This window comes from Coregonus lavaretus, assembly GCF_964263955.1.
Source record: "Coregonus lavaretus genome assembly, chromosome: 3".
NCBI lineage: Eukaryota > Metazoa > Chordata > Actinopteri > Salmoniformes > Salmonidae > Coregonus > Coregonus lavaretus.
Genome location: NC_139990.1, coordinates 46,165,439 through 46,180,330, shown reverse-complemented (window position 1 = coordinate 46,180,330; position 14,892 = coordinate 46,165,439). Strand labels below are relative to the sequence as shown.

The 14,892-nt window shown below is 44.2% G+C and overlaps 1 protein-coding gene across 5 annotated transcripts in view; it reads right to left on the bottom strand.

Annotated features, from left to right (window-relative positions):
* The window catches only part of LOC311124436 (focal adhesion kinase 1-like), a 129,871-nt gene that overhangs the window by 17,173 nt on the left and 97,806 nt on the right, over nt 1-14,892 (bottom strand). For 3 of the 5 annotated variants that reach the window (XM_084158299.1, XM_084158296.1, XM_084158297.1), the window contains 5 exons: nt 12,520-12,631; nt 8,143-8,247; nt 7,332-7,469; nt 7,019-7,150; nt 2,511-2,573 (listed from right to left, as the gene is read on the bottom strand). In XM_084158299.1, coding sequence (XP_084014425.1) covers nt 2,511-2,573; nt 7,019-7,150; nt 7,332-7,469; nt 8,143-8,247; nt 12,520-12,631 — 550 coding nt within the window. The remainder of the gene's footprint in view (nt 1-2,510; nt 2,574-7,018; nt 7,151-7,331; nt 7,470-8,142; nt 8,248-12,519; nt 12,632-14,892) is intronic. The other 2 variants (XM_084158298.1, XM_084158300.1) reach the window with 1 other exon arrangement.

The following is a 14,892-nucleotide window of genomic DNA, read 5'->3' as shown; positions in this document are numbered from 1 at the left end:
TAGTTCTACATTCTATGTTCTAATAGTTCTACGTTCTAATAGTTCTACATTCTATATTCTATACATGAGAACAGATGTATATTGTAATAGTTCTACATTCTATATTCTAATAGTTCTACATTCTATGTTCTAATAGTTCTACATTTTATGTTCTAATGGTTTTACATTCTAATAGTTCTACATTCTATATTCTAATAGTTCTACATTCTATATTCTAATAGTTCTACATTCTATGTTCTAATAGTTTTACATTTTATGTTCTAATGGTTTTACATTCTAATAGTTCTACATTCTATATTCTAATAGTTCTACATTCTATATTCTAATAGTTCTACATTCTATGTTCTAACAGTTCAACGTTTTATGTTCTAATAGTTCTACATTCTATACATGATAACAGATGTATATTGTAATAGTTCTACATTCTATGTTCTAATAGTTCTACATTCTATGTTCTAATAGTTCTACGTTCTATGTTCTAATAGTTCTACGTTCTATGTTCTACGTTTTATGTTCTAATAATTCTACATTCTATGTTCGAATAGTTCTACATTCTATATTCTAATAGTTCTACATTCTATGTTCTAATAGTTCTACATTTTATGTTCTAATGGTTTTACATTCTAATAGTTCTACATTCTATATTCTAATAGTTCTACATTCTATGTTCTAATAGTTATACATTCTAATAGTTATACATTCTATATTCTATACATGAGAACAGATGTATATTGTAATAGTTCTACATTCTATGTTCTAATAGTTCTACATTCTATATTCTAATAGTTCTACATTCTATGTTCTAATAGTTCTACGTTCTATGTTCTACGTTTTATGTTCTAATAATTCTACATTCTATGTTCGAATAGTTCTACATTCTATATTCTAATAGTTCTACATTCTATGTTCTAATAGTTCTACATTTTATGTTCTAATGGTTTTACATTCTAATAGTTATACATTCTATATTCTAATAGTTATACATTTTATGTTCTAATGGTTTTACATTCTAATAGTTCTACATTCTATATTCTAATAGTTCTACATTCTATGTTCTAATAGTTATACGTTCTAATAGTTATACATTCTATATTCTATACGTGAGAACAGATGTATATTGTAATAGTTCTACATTCTATGTTCTAATAGTTCTACGTTCTAATAGTTATACATTCTATATTCTATACATGAGAACAGATGTATATTGTAATAGTTCTACATTCTATATTCTAATAGTTCTACATTTTATGTTCTAATGGTTTTACATTCTAATAGTTATACATTCTATATTCTAATAGTTCTACATTTTATGTTCTAATGGTTTTACATTCTAATAGTTCTACATTCTATATTCTAATAGTTCTACATTCTATGTTCTAATAGTTATACGTTCTAATAGTTATACATTCTATATTCTATACATGAGAACAGATGTATATTGTAATAGTTCTACATTCTATGTTCTAATAGTTCTACGTTCTAATAGTTATACATTCTATATTCTAATAGTTCTACATTCTATGTTCTAATAGTTCTACATTTTATGTTCTAATGGTTTTACATTCTAATAGTTCTACATTCTATATTCTAATAGTTATACATTCTATATTCTAATAGTTCTACATTCTATGTTCTAATAGTTATACATTCTAATAGTTATACATTCTATATTCTATACATGAGAACAGATGTATATTGTAATAGTTCTACATTCTATATTCTAATAGTTCTACATTCTATGTTCTAATAGTTATACGTTCTAATAGTTATACATTCTTTATTCTATACATGAGAACAGATGTATATTGTAATAGTTCTACATTCTAATAGTTCTACATTCTATATTCTATGAGAACAGATGTATATTCCTTCATTTCAGTCAGTGTTCTATTCTTCTCCTTTTAAGCCCAGTAAACATGTTGGTATCCTAAAGTTAATTCAAAGAGCCCTTTTCCAGTTGAAGGCAAATCGCCAGAGTGCTAACACACATACCTAAAACGTGCTTATGGAATGCCTATGTAGTAAGCATCTATCTATTATGTATTTATATGTAGAAACTCTCTGAGCCCAAGTCTTGTTCTAAAAACTGATAGCATCTATCTGTCAGGGGGTCTTTTGCTATTTTACCACAAAACCATTCTGTAAGGAAAACATTTATGCTTGCTAATATACAGTACTACAGCGTAAATACAGAAATACTGGTTTGATTGACTTGAGCCTCTAGAGTTACTACACAGGCTGTCTGGGAGTGTTCTATCCCACTGTACGACTGACAAGTACTCACTGACTCACTATAGAAGTCATACACAGCCCCAGGCTAGGAGTGGTACAACAAGCACAGACAGACAGAGAGACGTTGACGGGGAAAACCCCCCCAGACAAAAGCTCTTCAATTTCTTTTGAGAGAGAGACCAATGTATTTTGCATGTTTGTGAGAGAGGTAAAGAGATAAAGCGATAGAGCTGACTGTTATTCCATCTAGGGAAACCAAGTAAAAAGAGGAGACTTACTGGGCCTTGGAGGCTGCAGTCATCCCGGTCAATGCTGCCTCTGGATTTCCTTGAATCTGGCTTCTGGTTGAGACAGAGAGAGATAGAGAGAGACACACAGCGGGTTAAATGAATGATCAAACAAACGAACGAACGAATGAACAGACTGATTTCAACGTGGAAAACAATCATTATTTCTATATTTCACAGTGACAGTGGACATTCATTTGCTTCAATAGTGGTATGATATCTGTTAACGTGCACTGACATCTGATGCACTGATATTAAAATCAGTCAGATCAAATCTAAATTAATATACAACCCAATATCATGACAAATACAAATCACTGCTAAGTAAACACAGGACAAATGGTAACAAGAGACATTCTCCATTCATTAGAATTGATGTGTGTGTGTGTGTGTGTGTGTGTGTGTGTGTGTGTATTGTATTACAATATAGGTTTTCAGCAAATGTAAGCTAATTAGACTTTCTTGACGTGACTTTCTGTTGCTGAGGTAAATTTGTAATGGCTCCAAATAACTTTACACGCGCTGCTCCTCCAACTTGCGGAAAGCTCGAGACCCAACAACTGCACACGTGTAAAACCCTTACATTGCTTGATACGGTTTTTCACAAGCAAAGTCGACACTAGATTGCAGCTAAAACCACCTCTTCTGAGCGACTTTATCTAATGCACCTAAAGTCGATTTAAATGGTTTTCCAGTGCGATTGTCACTGTTATTTCTTGATGTGCATCAACTCTAGCACGCTAATATGTTTTATGGTTATTAACATCTACAGTAGTAGGCACATTCAATTATTTCTCTTTCCAGCGCTTCAACACAGAAGGAACAGTTCAACATGTTGTACACAGCTTAGAATCCCGCAGAGCAGAAAATGTATTCCTGCTGCTGCTCTGCCCGTTAATTTATTAACACTTCAGTCTCACACCAGCTGCTTGCCAAACAATTTGCATTAAAAACACAGAGTCACGAGATACCACCCCCCATCTCTCCCTCCTTCCCTAATGCTGTACCAGTTTTCCGAGGCAGGACTTGAAAACCTGCATCCTTTGGACTGCTGTTCTCTGCCGGGTGTTTCAGTGCCTGGGAGCAGAGCATGGAGCGAGCTGCTAGGAATTCCATCAACAGGATGAGAGAGGTTTACCACTTTTACTCCTGTTTATACAGCTTGGCTCACTGACTGACTGACTGACTGACTCACTGGCTCACTGACTGACTCACACGAAGTGAACATGCAGCCAGATAGCTGTCTTTCTCTGTTTGTCTGTCTCTCTCTTCCTCCCACTCTGTTTCTCCCTCTCTCTCTCCACCTCTCGCTCTCTCAACCTCTCTCCCCCCCCCCCCCCCCCCCCCCCCTCGCTCTCAACCCCCCCCCCTCTCTCTCTCCACCTCTCGCTCTCTCACCCTCTCTCTTTCTCCCACCCTCTCTCTCTCCCCTGGTCCTCTCCTCCCTTTCTTCTAGTAGTCCCTCCCCTTGTATGAAAGTGTCTACGGGTCTAAACTACATACAACCTACTCAGCTTTCCAGCAAAGATAATTTGGCTTTCACCAACTGTGGGTCAAAATAAGTTGACCATACTTGACGGCGCATGGAGGGACAAACCTATCATTAGCTAGGAATTTGCTGTAGCCACACCTGCAGCATGCACACACACACACACACACACACACACACACACACACACACACACACACACACACACACAATATAAAACTTTGAGAACACACAGAACTTCACAGCTTTGCCAAAGGTCTGAAAAACATCAGACGACAGTTTGTTTCCCCCCTTTCTTCTCTGAAAACGTATTTTGTCCGTTGAAAGTGAAAAATGAACCATGAAATGCACTCTGGGACACATCTCAGAGATAATGATACGGTACTACTAAAATAACTGAGGGGTATGAAACCAGTGTAAAACATAACGTACGACATCACAGGGCTTTCCAAGGAATACACAACTAATCTTCTCCTTTCCCCCTTCTGATAACCAGGTGGCGAATCGCATCTCTGCATGTCTGGCAGACATATCAGTATGGATGACGGATCACCACCTCAAGCTGAACCCTGGCAAGACGGAGCTGCTCTTCCTCCCGGGGAAGGACTGCCCGTTCCATGATCTCGCCATCACGGTTGACAACTCCGCTGTGTCCTCCTCCCAGAGTGCGAAGAGCCTAGGCGTGACCCTGGACAACACCCTGTCGTTCTCCGCCAACATCAAGGCGGTGACCCGCTCCTGCAGGTTCATGCTCTACAACATTCGGAGAGTACGACCCTGCCTTACACAGGAAGCGGCACAGGTCCTAATCCAGGCACTTGTCATCTCCCGTCTGGACTACTGCAACTCGCTGTTGGCTGGCCTCCCTGCCTGTGCCATTAAACCCCTACAACTCATCCAGAATGCCGCAGCCCGTCTGGTGTTCAACCTTCCCAAGTTCTCTCACGTCACCCCCCTCCTCCGCACACTCCACTGGCTTCCAGTTGAAGCTCGCATCCGCTACAAGACCATGGTGCTTGCCTATGGAGCAGTGAGGGGAACGGCACCTCTGTACCTTCGGGCTCTGATCAGTCCCTACACCCAAACGAGGGCATTGTGTTCATCCACCTCTGGCCTGCTGGCTCCCCTTCCTCTGCGGAAGCATAGTTCCCGCTCAGCCCAGTCAAAACTGTTCGCTGCTCTGGCACCCCAATGGTGGAACAAGCTCCCTCACGACGCCAGGACAGCGGAGTCACTCACCACCTTCCGGAGACATTTGAAACCCCACCTCTTTAAGGAATACCTGGGATAGGATAAAGTAATCCTTCTACCCCCCCCCCCAAAAAAAAAAATTGTAAGTGGTTATCCCACTGGCTATAGGGTGAACGCACCAATTGGTGAGTCGCTCTGGATAAGAGCGTCTGCTAAATGACGTAAATGTGCCCTTGAGCAAGGCACTTAACCCTAATTGCTCCTGTAAGTCGCTCTGGATAAGAGCGTCTGCTAAATGACTAAAATGTAAATGTAAAATGAATGCTGATCTATCTTTGTGTCAGACATTACAGTTGTAAGTAAACGACCTGAAAATAGAACATGAAGTGGCAAGTCTTATCTCCTGCATCACCATCAGAGGGGTTACAGGAGGCAGGTATGTACAATGATTATGTGTGTGTGTGTGTGATGTGTGTGTGTATGTGTGTGGTGTGTGTGCTTGTATATATACAGTGCCATCCTTGAGATGTTTCTACAACTTGATTGGAGTCCACCTGTGGTAAATTCGATTGATTGGACATGATTTGGAAAGGCACACACCTGTCTATATAAGGCCCCACAGTTGACAGGGCATGTCAGAGCAGAAACCAAGCCATGAGGTCGAAGGAATTGTCCATAGCGCTCAGAGACAGGATTGTGTCGAGGCACAGATCTGAGGAAGGATACCAAAACATTTGTGCAGCATTGAAGGTCCCCAAGAACATAGTGGCCTCCATCATTCTTAAATGGAAGAAGTTTGGAACCACCAAGACTCTTCCTAGAGCTGCCCCCCTGCCAATCTGAGCAATCGGGGGAGAAGGGGCTTGGTCAGGGAGGTGAACAAGAAGCTCTAGAGTTCCTCTTTGGAGATGGGAGAACCTTCCAGAAGGACAACCATCTCTGCAGCACTCCACCAATCAGGCCTTTATGGTAGTGGCCAGACGGAAGCCACTCCTCAGTAAAAGGCACATGAAGACTCTCAGACCATGAGAAACAAGATTCTCTGGTCTGATGAAACCAAGATTGAACTCTTTGGCCTGAATGCCAAGCGTCACGTCTGGAGGAAACCTGGCACCATCCCTACGGTGAAGCATGGTGGTGGCAGCATCATGCTGTGGGGATGTTTTTCAGCGGCAGGGACTGGGAGACTAGTCAAGATCGAGGGAAAGATGAACGGAGGAAAGTACAGAGAGATCATTGATGAAAACCTGTTCCAGAGCGCTCAGGACCTCAGACTGGGGCGAAGGTTCACCTTCCAACAGGACAACGACCCTAAGCACACAGCCAAGACAACGCAGGAGTGGCTTCGTGACAAGTCTCTTAATGTCCTTGAGTGGCCCAGACAGAGCCCGGACTTGAACCCGATTGAACATCTCTGGAGAGACCTGAAAATAGCTGTGCAGCAACACTCCCCATCCAACCTGACAGATCTTGAGAGGATCTGCAGAGAAGAATGGGAGAAACTCCCCAAATACAGGTGTGCCAAGCTTGTAGCATCATACCCAAGAAGACTCGATGCTGTAATCGCTGCCAAAGGTGCTTCAACAAAGTACTGAGTAAAGGGTCTGAATACTTATGTAAATGTAATATTTCTGTTTTTAATTTTTAAGAAATTTGCAAAAATGTCTAAAAAACAGTTTTTGTTTTGTCATTATGGGGTATTGTGTGTAGATAAAACAATGTAATCAATTTTAGAACAAGGCTGTAACGTAACAAAATGTGGAAAAAATCAAGGGGTCTGAATATTTTCTGAAGGCACTGTATTTGTGTGTGTTATTACCAGGAAGCGTTCCTCCTGCTCCAGCCACCGCTGGTCCTCCTCCATCTGCTGCTGTTGCATCATCAGCTGTTCCTCCATCAGGAGGGGGGGCAGAACCTGACCCATCACCTGCATGTCCAGAGACCCCCTGTCCTGAGACAGAGAGACAGACAGAGAGGGAGAGGGAGAGGAAGTGGGGGAGAGAGAGATAGACAGAAAGAGAGAGCAAGAGAGAATCAGTGCATTCTCCCTCACCAACCACCATCACTACTACAGTACCATCTTGTTATTGGGAGCACCAGGTGTACAACATTGGTCCATCCCCAATCCTTACCTCCATGTTGGGGGACCACAGGGGGAGGTCCTGCTGCCGGTGGTGGTTCCAGGTGTCATTGGGGTCGTGGGAGGCCTGGGCAGGGTACATCCCACTCCTCATGGAGGGCATGCCGTGGGGGCCTGGGTATCCTGCCATCTGGGAAGGACAGGAGCCTTTGAATTAGTAATGTATCTACTTAGATCACCAAACTACCAAAATAGAATCCCATGACATCTAGGGAAGACCTGTTATAACACAATGTACATCTCCTTACATTTACATTTACATTTTAGTCATTTAGCAGACGCTCTTATCCAGAGCGACTTACAGTTAGTGAATGAATACATGTTTTGTTTTTTTATTCATACAGGCCCCCCGTGGGAAACGAACCCACATCCCTGCCGGCCAAACCCTCCCCTACCTTGGACGACGCTGGACCAATTGTGCGCCGCCCATGGGTCTCCCGGTCGCGGCCGGCTGCGACAGAGCCTGGACTCGAACCAGGATCTCTAGTGGCACAGCTAGCACTGCGATGCAGTGCCTTAGACCACTGCGCCACTCGGGAGTGGTAGTGGTTATGATGTTATAACTACTTTATAACACAATGTACCAGTGCTCCTTGGTAGTGGTTATTTTGTTATAAATACTTTATAACACATTTACATTTTAGTCATTTAGCAGACGACTTACTGGAGCAATTAGGGTTAAGTGCCTTGCTCAAGGGCACATTGAAGATTTTTCACCTAGTCGGCTTGGGGATTCGAACCAGCGACATTTCGGTTACTGGCCCAACGCTCTTAACCACTAGGCTACCTGCCGGCCCATGTACCTGCTCTCCTTGCTCTACCTGGTAGTGTGTGGGCTGCCCAAGGTGCTGTGGGCTGGGGTAGAACCCCTCACTGGAGCGTGGGCTGGGGTACCCTGGTCTGCTGGGCTATATAGAGAGAGAGAGAGAGACAGAGAGCTCTGTTAAATACATGCTGCTGCATCTCCATAGCTAGGTCTGGGTTAGAGAGGGAGCTAGGCATTCACACACACCGACTGGCACACAAACTCCAGATGCAATTTGTGTGAATGGGAAACAAAGAAAAGCTATGAAACAAGCAGGCGGTTAATTCCACATCCACAACAAAGAAAAACTATGAAACAAGCAGGGGGTTAGTTCCACATCCACAACAAAGAAAAGCTATAAAACAAGCAGGAGGTTAGTTCCACATCCACACAACAAAGAAAAGCTATGAAACAACCAGGGGGTTAGTTCCACATCCACAACAAAGAAAAGCTATGAAACAAGCAGGGGGTTAGTTCCACATCCACAACAAAGAAAAGCTATGAAATAAGCAGGGGGTTAGTTCCACATCCACAACAAAGAAAAGCTATGAAACAAGCAGGGGGTTAGTTCCACATCCACAACAAAGAAAAGCTATGAAACAAGCAGGGGGTTAGTTCCACATCCACAACAAAGAAAAGCTATGAAACAAGCAGGGGGTTAGTTCCACATCCACAACAAAGTAAAGCTATAAAACAAGCAGGAGGTTAGTTCCACATCCACAACAACGAAAAGCTATGAAACAACCAGGGGGTTAGTTCCACATCCACAACAAAGAAAAGCTATGAAACAAGCAGGGGGTTAGTTCCACATCCACAACAAAGAAAAGCTATGAAACAAGCAAGGGGTTAGTTCCACATCCACAACAAAGAAAAGCTATGAAACAACCAGGGGGTTAGTTCCACATCCACAACAAAGAAAAGCTATGAAACAAGCAGGGGGTTAGTTCCACATCCACAACAAAGAAAAGCTATGAAACAAGCGAGGGGTTAGTTCCACATCCACAACAAAGAAAAGCTATGAAACAAGCAGGGGGTTAGTTCCACATCCACAACAAAGAAAAGCTATGAAACAAGCAGGGGGTTAGTTCCACATCCACAACAAAGAAAAGCTATAAAACAAGCAGGAGGTTATTTCCACACCCACAACAAAGAAAAGCTATGAAACAAGCAGGGGGTTAGTTCCACATCCACAACAAAGAAAAGCTATAAAACAAGCAGGCGGTTAGTTCCACATCCACAACAAAGTTACATGACAGTTCCGGTGTTGGACTTAGTAGAGTTGCTGGGTATCTTTGGTGCAGGGGGGAGAGATAATGAGGGGTGAATAATAATCTCCAATTCAGGGTGACTTGTTGATAGGCAGGCAGGCAACAATCTCCTCCTCGACTGAGCATTGCACTCACTCTCCTTATATTTGATCATAGGGAGACATCTACCTTACAGACCCTTTCACAGTAAGCTTCTCTAGGCCAAACCTCCTGATTAGCAAAAGACAGTGAATAAAACAGAACAGGCTGTAAGTTAAAGACTTACAACGAGTGACAACACTGTGGAAACTAAACATGAAATGATGTGCAAGATACAGAGTTCAGATATACATTGTGAACACGTATAATAGAAACATCAGAATACAGGAAATCCAAGATTCTAGTTGTCAACAGAAGACAACTACGTGGTTGTACATGAAGTTAGGATGGCTAAGATGACGACTACAGAAGCAAAAACAAACGACCAATGAGAGCAGCATGTTTTCATGGTAGAATAACAGTAGAGTGCATCACCCAGAGATCTGGTGGGATGAGACCACCATCTGTTGAATGTCACCCTGCTGTACAGTACTGCATGGTCGCATCCCAAATGGAATCCTATTCCCTACATAGCATGCACTACTTTCCACCAGATTCCTATGGGCCCTGGTCAAAAGTAGTGCACTACATAGGGAAAAGGGTGCCATTTGGGACAAGGATTATACAAGCATCCTACACAGGGTCTGAAGGTGAGTGACAACCTGAGGACAGTTCAACAGCATTTCCCCCTCAAGGCAAAGGCACATTGTGTTAGCATGTGTTAAGGCAACATGCGGCTTTCCAAGCAGCTTAGTGGCACAATATTCAAGAAAGAAAATCACAAAATCTACGATGGACCTAAAAATTATTTAATTGTAAATGTAATTTCATGTTATTCTAGTGTATTTACCATTCTATTCAGTGTCAGTATTTAGTGGAAAACTTTTAACAAATCCACAATAATAATCTAACTAGATTTCAAGCCATTTTGTGCCTCTTCTCACAGTGAAATAGCACTATAATGGATCACTGTTGGATCCTAACAGGAGCACTATGAGAAACAGTTACAGTGTTTTCTCTGACCCACAGTTTACACTGAAATCCCTGGATTGGAACTGGACAGTGTCCAGCTCTGCTGTGTGTCTTTCATAGAGATACCACTAGAGTGGCGTATGTCATAAACCTTTACAGCTCTAGAATCTAGAATAAGTGATCTCTTTAATGCTGTGGCCCTCTGTCCTGTCCCACCTGCCTGTATGGATCTGTGGACTGCATGGGTCAGCTGCTGCTGCTGCAGGGGGCGGGTCAGCCTGTCAGTGTGGAGGTGGGGGGGGGGGTAGAGGACCTGACCACCGCGGGGGGCATGGAGGGTCTCCTCCAGGGCTGCACGGTGGGGGGCCGGGACCCGGAGCATGGGGGGAGGAGACGGGGGGTAGTATTAGCGGTGGTGGGGAGGGGGGCGCTCGCCAAAGCACAGGGAGGGCTGAGAGCCAAAGTGTTGAGGTATAGGCGCCGACAGACATTCCAGACTAAAGCTTTGCTGCAAGGATGGCCTGCGGGGGGGGCTGCAGACAGGACAGGACACACACAATGTGTATAGCATGGTGATGATGACACAGGCAGACAGACAGACAGACGGAGGGACCAGACAGACAGACAGGGCAGACAGAGGGATCAGACAGACAGACGGACAGACAGACGGAGGGACCAGACAGACAGACAGACAGGGAAGACGGAGGGACCAGACAGAAGGACAGACAGAGAGGGAGGGACAAGGGAACAGAGACACTGAGACACAGGGAGATGTGGTCAGACACACAGACAGAACCACAACAAGCACATTGAGACATGATGGAACATTGCTGAAGACAAAGCCAGCTGGGTGATAAGCAGTAAGCAGAGAGCTGGTAGAGGAACTAATGGGGAAGGAGAGCAGGGTAGTCAGTGGGGTGGAGAGCAGGGTAGTCAGTGGGGGGGAGAGCAGGGTAGTCAGTGGGGGAGGAGAGCAGGGTAGTCAGTGGTGGATGAGAACAGGGTAGTCAGTGGGGGAGGAGAGCAGTGTAGTCAGTAGGGGGCAGAGCAGTGTAGTCAGTGGGGGAGGAGACCAGGGTAGTCAGTGGAGGAGAGAGCCGGTAGTCAGTAGGGGGGGGGGGGGGGGGCAGGGTAGTCAGTGGGGGAGGAGAACATGGTAGTCAGTGAGGGAGGAGAGCAGGGTAGTCAGTGGAGGATGAGAACAGGGTAGTCAGTGAGGGAGGAGAGCAGGGTAGTCAGTGGAGGATGAGAACAGGGTAGTCAGTGGGGGAGAAGCAGGTTAGTCAGTGAGGGGAAGAGAGCAGGGTAGTCAGTGGGGGGGGAGCAGGAAGGGAGACATATTTCCATAGAATAAAACCTTTGATAAAATAGTCATCATCCATAGTCATCACACAGTATTAGAAGAGAAACGTTGGTTGTATATGGTGGCTGTACACAGAGCAGTTCAGTCACAGCAGCCAGCCAGCAGTGTTGTATTTGTCCATGGTGGAGACTAGTTCCTGAGAATAGGACCATGGGTTAACAATAGATAAGGCGTAGATAAGGCGTACAGCTGCAGCAGAGAGACAACTGGGAACAGAAATGACATTAGTATATCAGACAGAAAATGAAAGGTCCCTAAATAACATTGGATGATGGAAAAAGTGAAGCTATGAAGAACGTTTCCCTCATAATAATGTCTAACGGACAGACAGTCTGAGCAACAGAACTGAAATTGTGGCTCCACCTGACTCTGTGTGTAGTTCCTGAGGGAGTCACTGACTAAAGCCTCAAGCTTGACTGTACTGTTGTATTTGTAGACAGTGTTCACAGATGTCATACCATGACATCTCCTCTTGTAATGGGAGCAGCCAATAGAGTGACTGACTGACTGACAAGATAGGTGTTGATGATGATGTCTGTGGCCTCCTCGTGGCCTGTCCGCAAAGTCGCTGTGTGTGTGTGTGTGTCTATTAGTGTGGATCTGTGAGTGTGTGTGTGACTCTGTGTGTGTGTGTGTGTGTGTGTGTGTATGTGAGTGTGTGAGTGTGTGTGTGTGAGTGAGTGTAAGCTCTTACTTTAGGCGGTGCCTCGTTGGACCCCCCTGAGTCCCAGGACACAGAGACCTGACGTCTCATCTCCATACGTGTCCTCTCCTTCTGCTGGAGCTTCTCCTCCTCCAATATCTGACTGCAGAGAGACAGAACAAACCACTGAGTGTGTCTGTGTGTGTGTGTGTCTGTGTGTGTGTGTGTGTCTGAGTGTGTCTGTGTGTGTGTCTGTGTGTGTGTGTGTGTGTGTGTGTGTGTGTGTGTGTGTCTGTGTGTGTGTGTGTGTGTCTGAGTGTGTCTGTGTGTGTGTGTGTGTGTGTGTCCGTGATACTATCAGGAGTGTCCAGCCCAGAACGTAACTCTAGTTTAGTTCAGTTTAGCATCTGGTCCATCGCTCTCCTAAAGACCTAAACCTGTGGTGCTGTGGGGTTTGAGAGAGGAGACAGGAGCATGGGAGACACGCTGGATAAACACTGTAGCGGTTACAGTACTGTACTGTACTGTACTGTACTGTACTGTACTGTACATATTGGCAGGTTTACCCACTATAATTCAGGGATGGATATTGTTGCAGGTTAGCTACAGCCACAAGGCCCATGTCCTTCACTGTTAACCCCTGCTTGGTTCTCAGATGGTTCTGTTTACAGAGCTGTCCTGTTAGGTGACAGGGTGGGTTTCACATAAACACAGCTGAGTACTAGAATAACCTTCTCCTGTAATCAGCTACATCCCCTTGCCCTGAGCTACATTACATAGGATGCATACCAAATGGCACCCTATTCCCTATATAGTGCACTGCTTTTGACCAGAGCTGTATGGGCCTTGTTTAAAGTAGTGCACTATAAAGGGAATAGGGTGCCATTTGAGAAGCAGACATACGGTATACACACAGGACCTTGAAGGAATACAGAGTAAGGAAAGCAGACAATGGTCTCACTCCACACAGCCTGGATCTGCGACAGTGATTTTCTGCCTTTGGTCCACAGCAAATGGAAACCAATTGGACATGCACAAAAAGAGGGGAAACTACTCAAACACATGAAACGGCTTCCCTCCCCTCAGAGCCTGCAATAGCCATTAGAGGAATAAGAGAAGCACACAATGAGAGGAGAGGTGGGTCTACTCTATTCTACTGTAGTGTTCTGACTATACCTTTCAGCCAGCATAACGCAGACCCCAATGTTCTGTGTTTTATCCCCCCTTCTGTCATCCAATGTCTAGTCTGAACATAACACAGAAAATTCACTGAGCTAAACATATGTCTGGATGCTGAGAACTCTGGAGTATCTCTTCCCAACTAAACAAAGAACAGCTACATGAAGAGGAGGGTCCTCCAGCCTAAATACAGGGAATAAACTGTGTCCCCTGAACCTCTCTCTCTCTCTCTCTCTCTCTCTCTCGCTCTCTCCCTCTCATGCTCTCCCTCTTTCTGTCTATCTCTTTATCTGTCTTTCTCTTTGGGAGGGAGGGCTATTTGTGGAAACAGCATTAGTCCTGGATGCCATGCAGCAGTAAATGAGACAAGAACAACACCATGGGGAACACCTGTCCTGGTCATTCTCCAGAACCAACACAAACCTGACCAGTCTGTTAACAAGTTACAGGCCATTAACAAAGCCCTGTTGCCACTAAAAACAAAAGGTTGTCTATAAGAAATTATTATGCAGTGGACCTGACAAAAGGTTGTATAAAGTATTACTTTATGTTGCCTAGCTAACAGCAACTACCTTTTAAAACAAAATCTAATGGTCTGACATAACCTCAACAGTACTACAATGGGAGCACACTGAGTGCCATGCTAAATTATGCTCCAAACACATTCACTACTCACCATCATCACTTTGCTAGAGTTCCAGAACATCAATGCTCAGAATAAGTCCCTAAGATTCTATTGTGAGGGACCTGAATAAAAACCATTCCTTCATAGTCAACTACATCACTCCACATTTGCTGAAGGCACACATCATTAGGACATAGTCAGACAACAGAGTCAGAGAGATAAGGAAGGAAAAGCCCTGACTGTTACCTTACAATAGTGGGAGTTGAACTACCTCTTGAGCTGCTAGAGGAACAGGAGACCATAGCCATTTAGATAATCCATTAGGGGAGAGACGTCCAGTATACATGACACAAGGCCATCACTACCAGCACAGCGTCACAGAGACCAGATAGACAACCAGGCAGAGAGTCCCAGAGACCAGACAGACAACCAGGCAGAGAGCCTCAGAGACCAGACAGACAACCAGGCAGAGAGTCCCAGCAACAACGGCCTATTAGAACCGGAACAGAGCTCAGTCAATAAAATAGTCTTCACAAGAGAACAGAATGGGGGACTAGCCCTCTGTCTGTTCTGTCCAGCACAGCTGCCTCCTTCTTACTCAACTGGGCTATTCAGTCAGC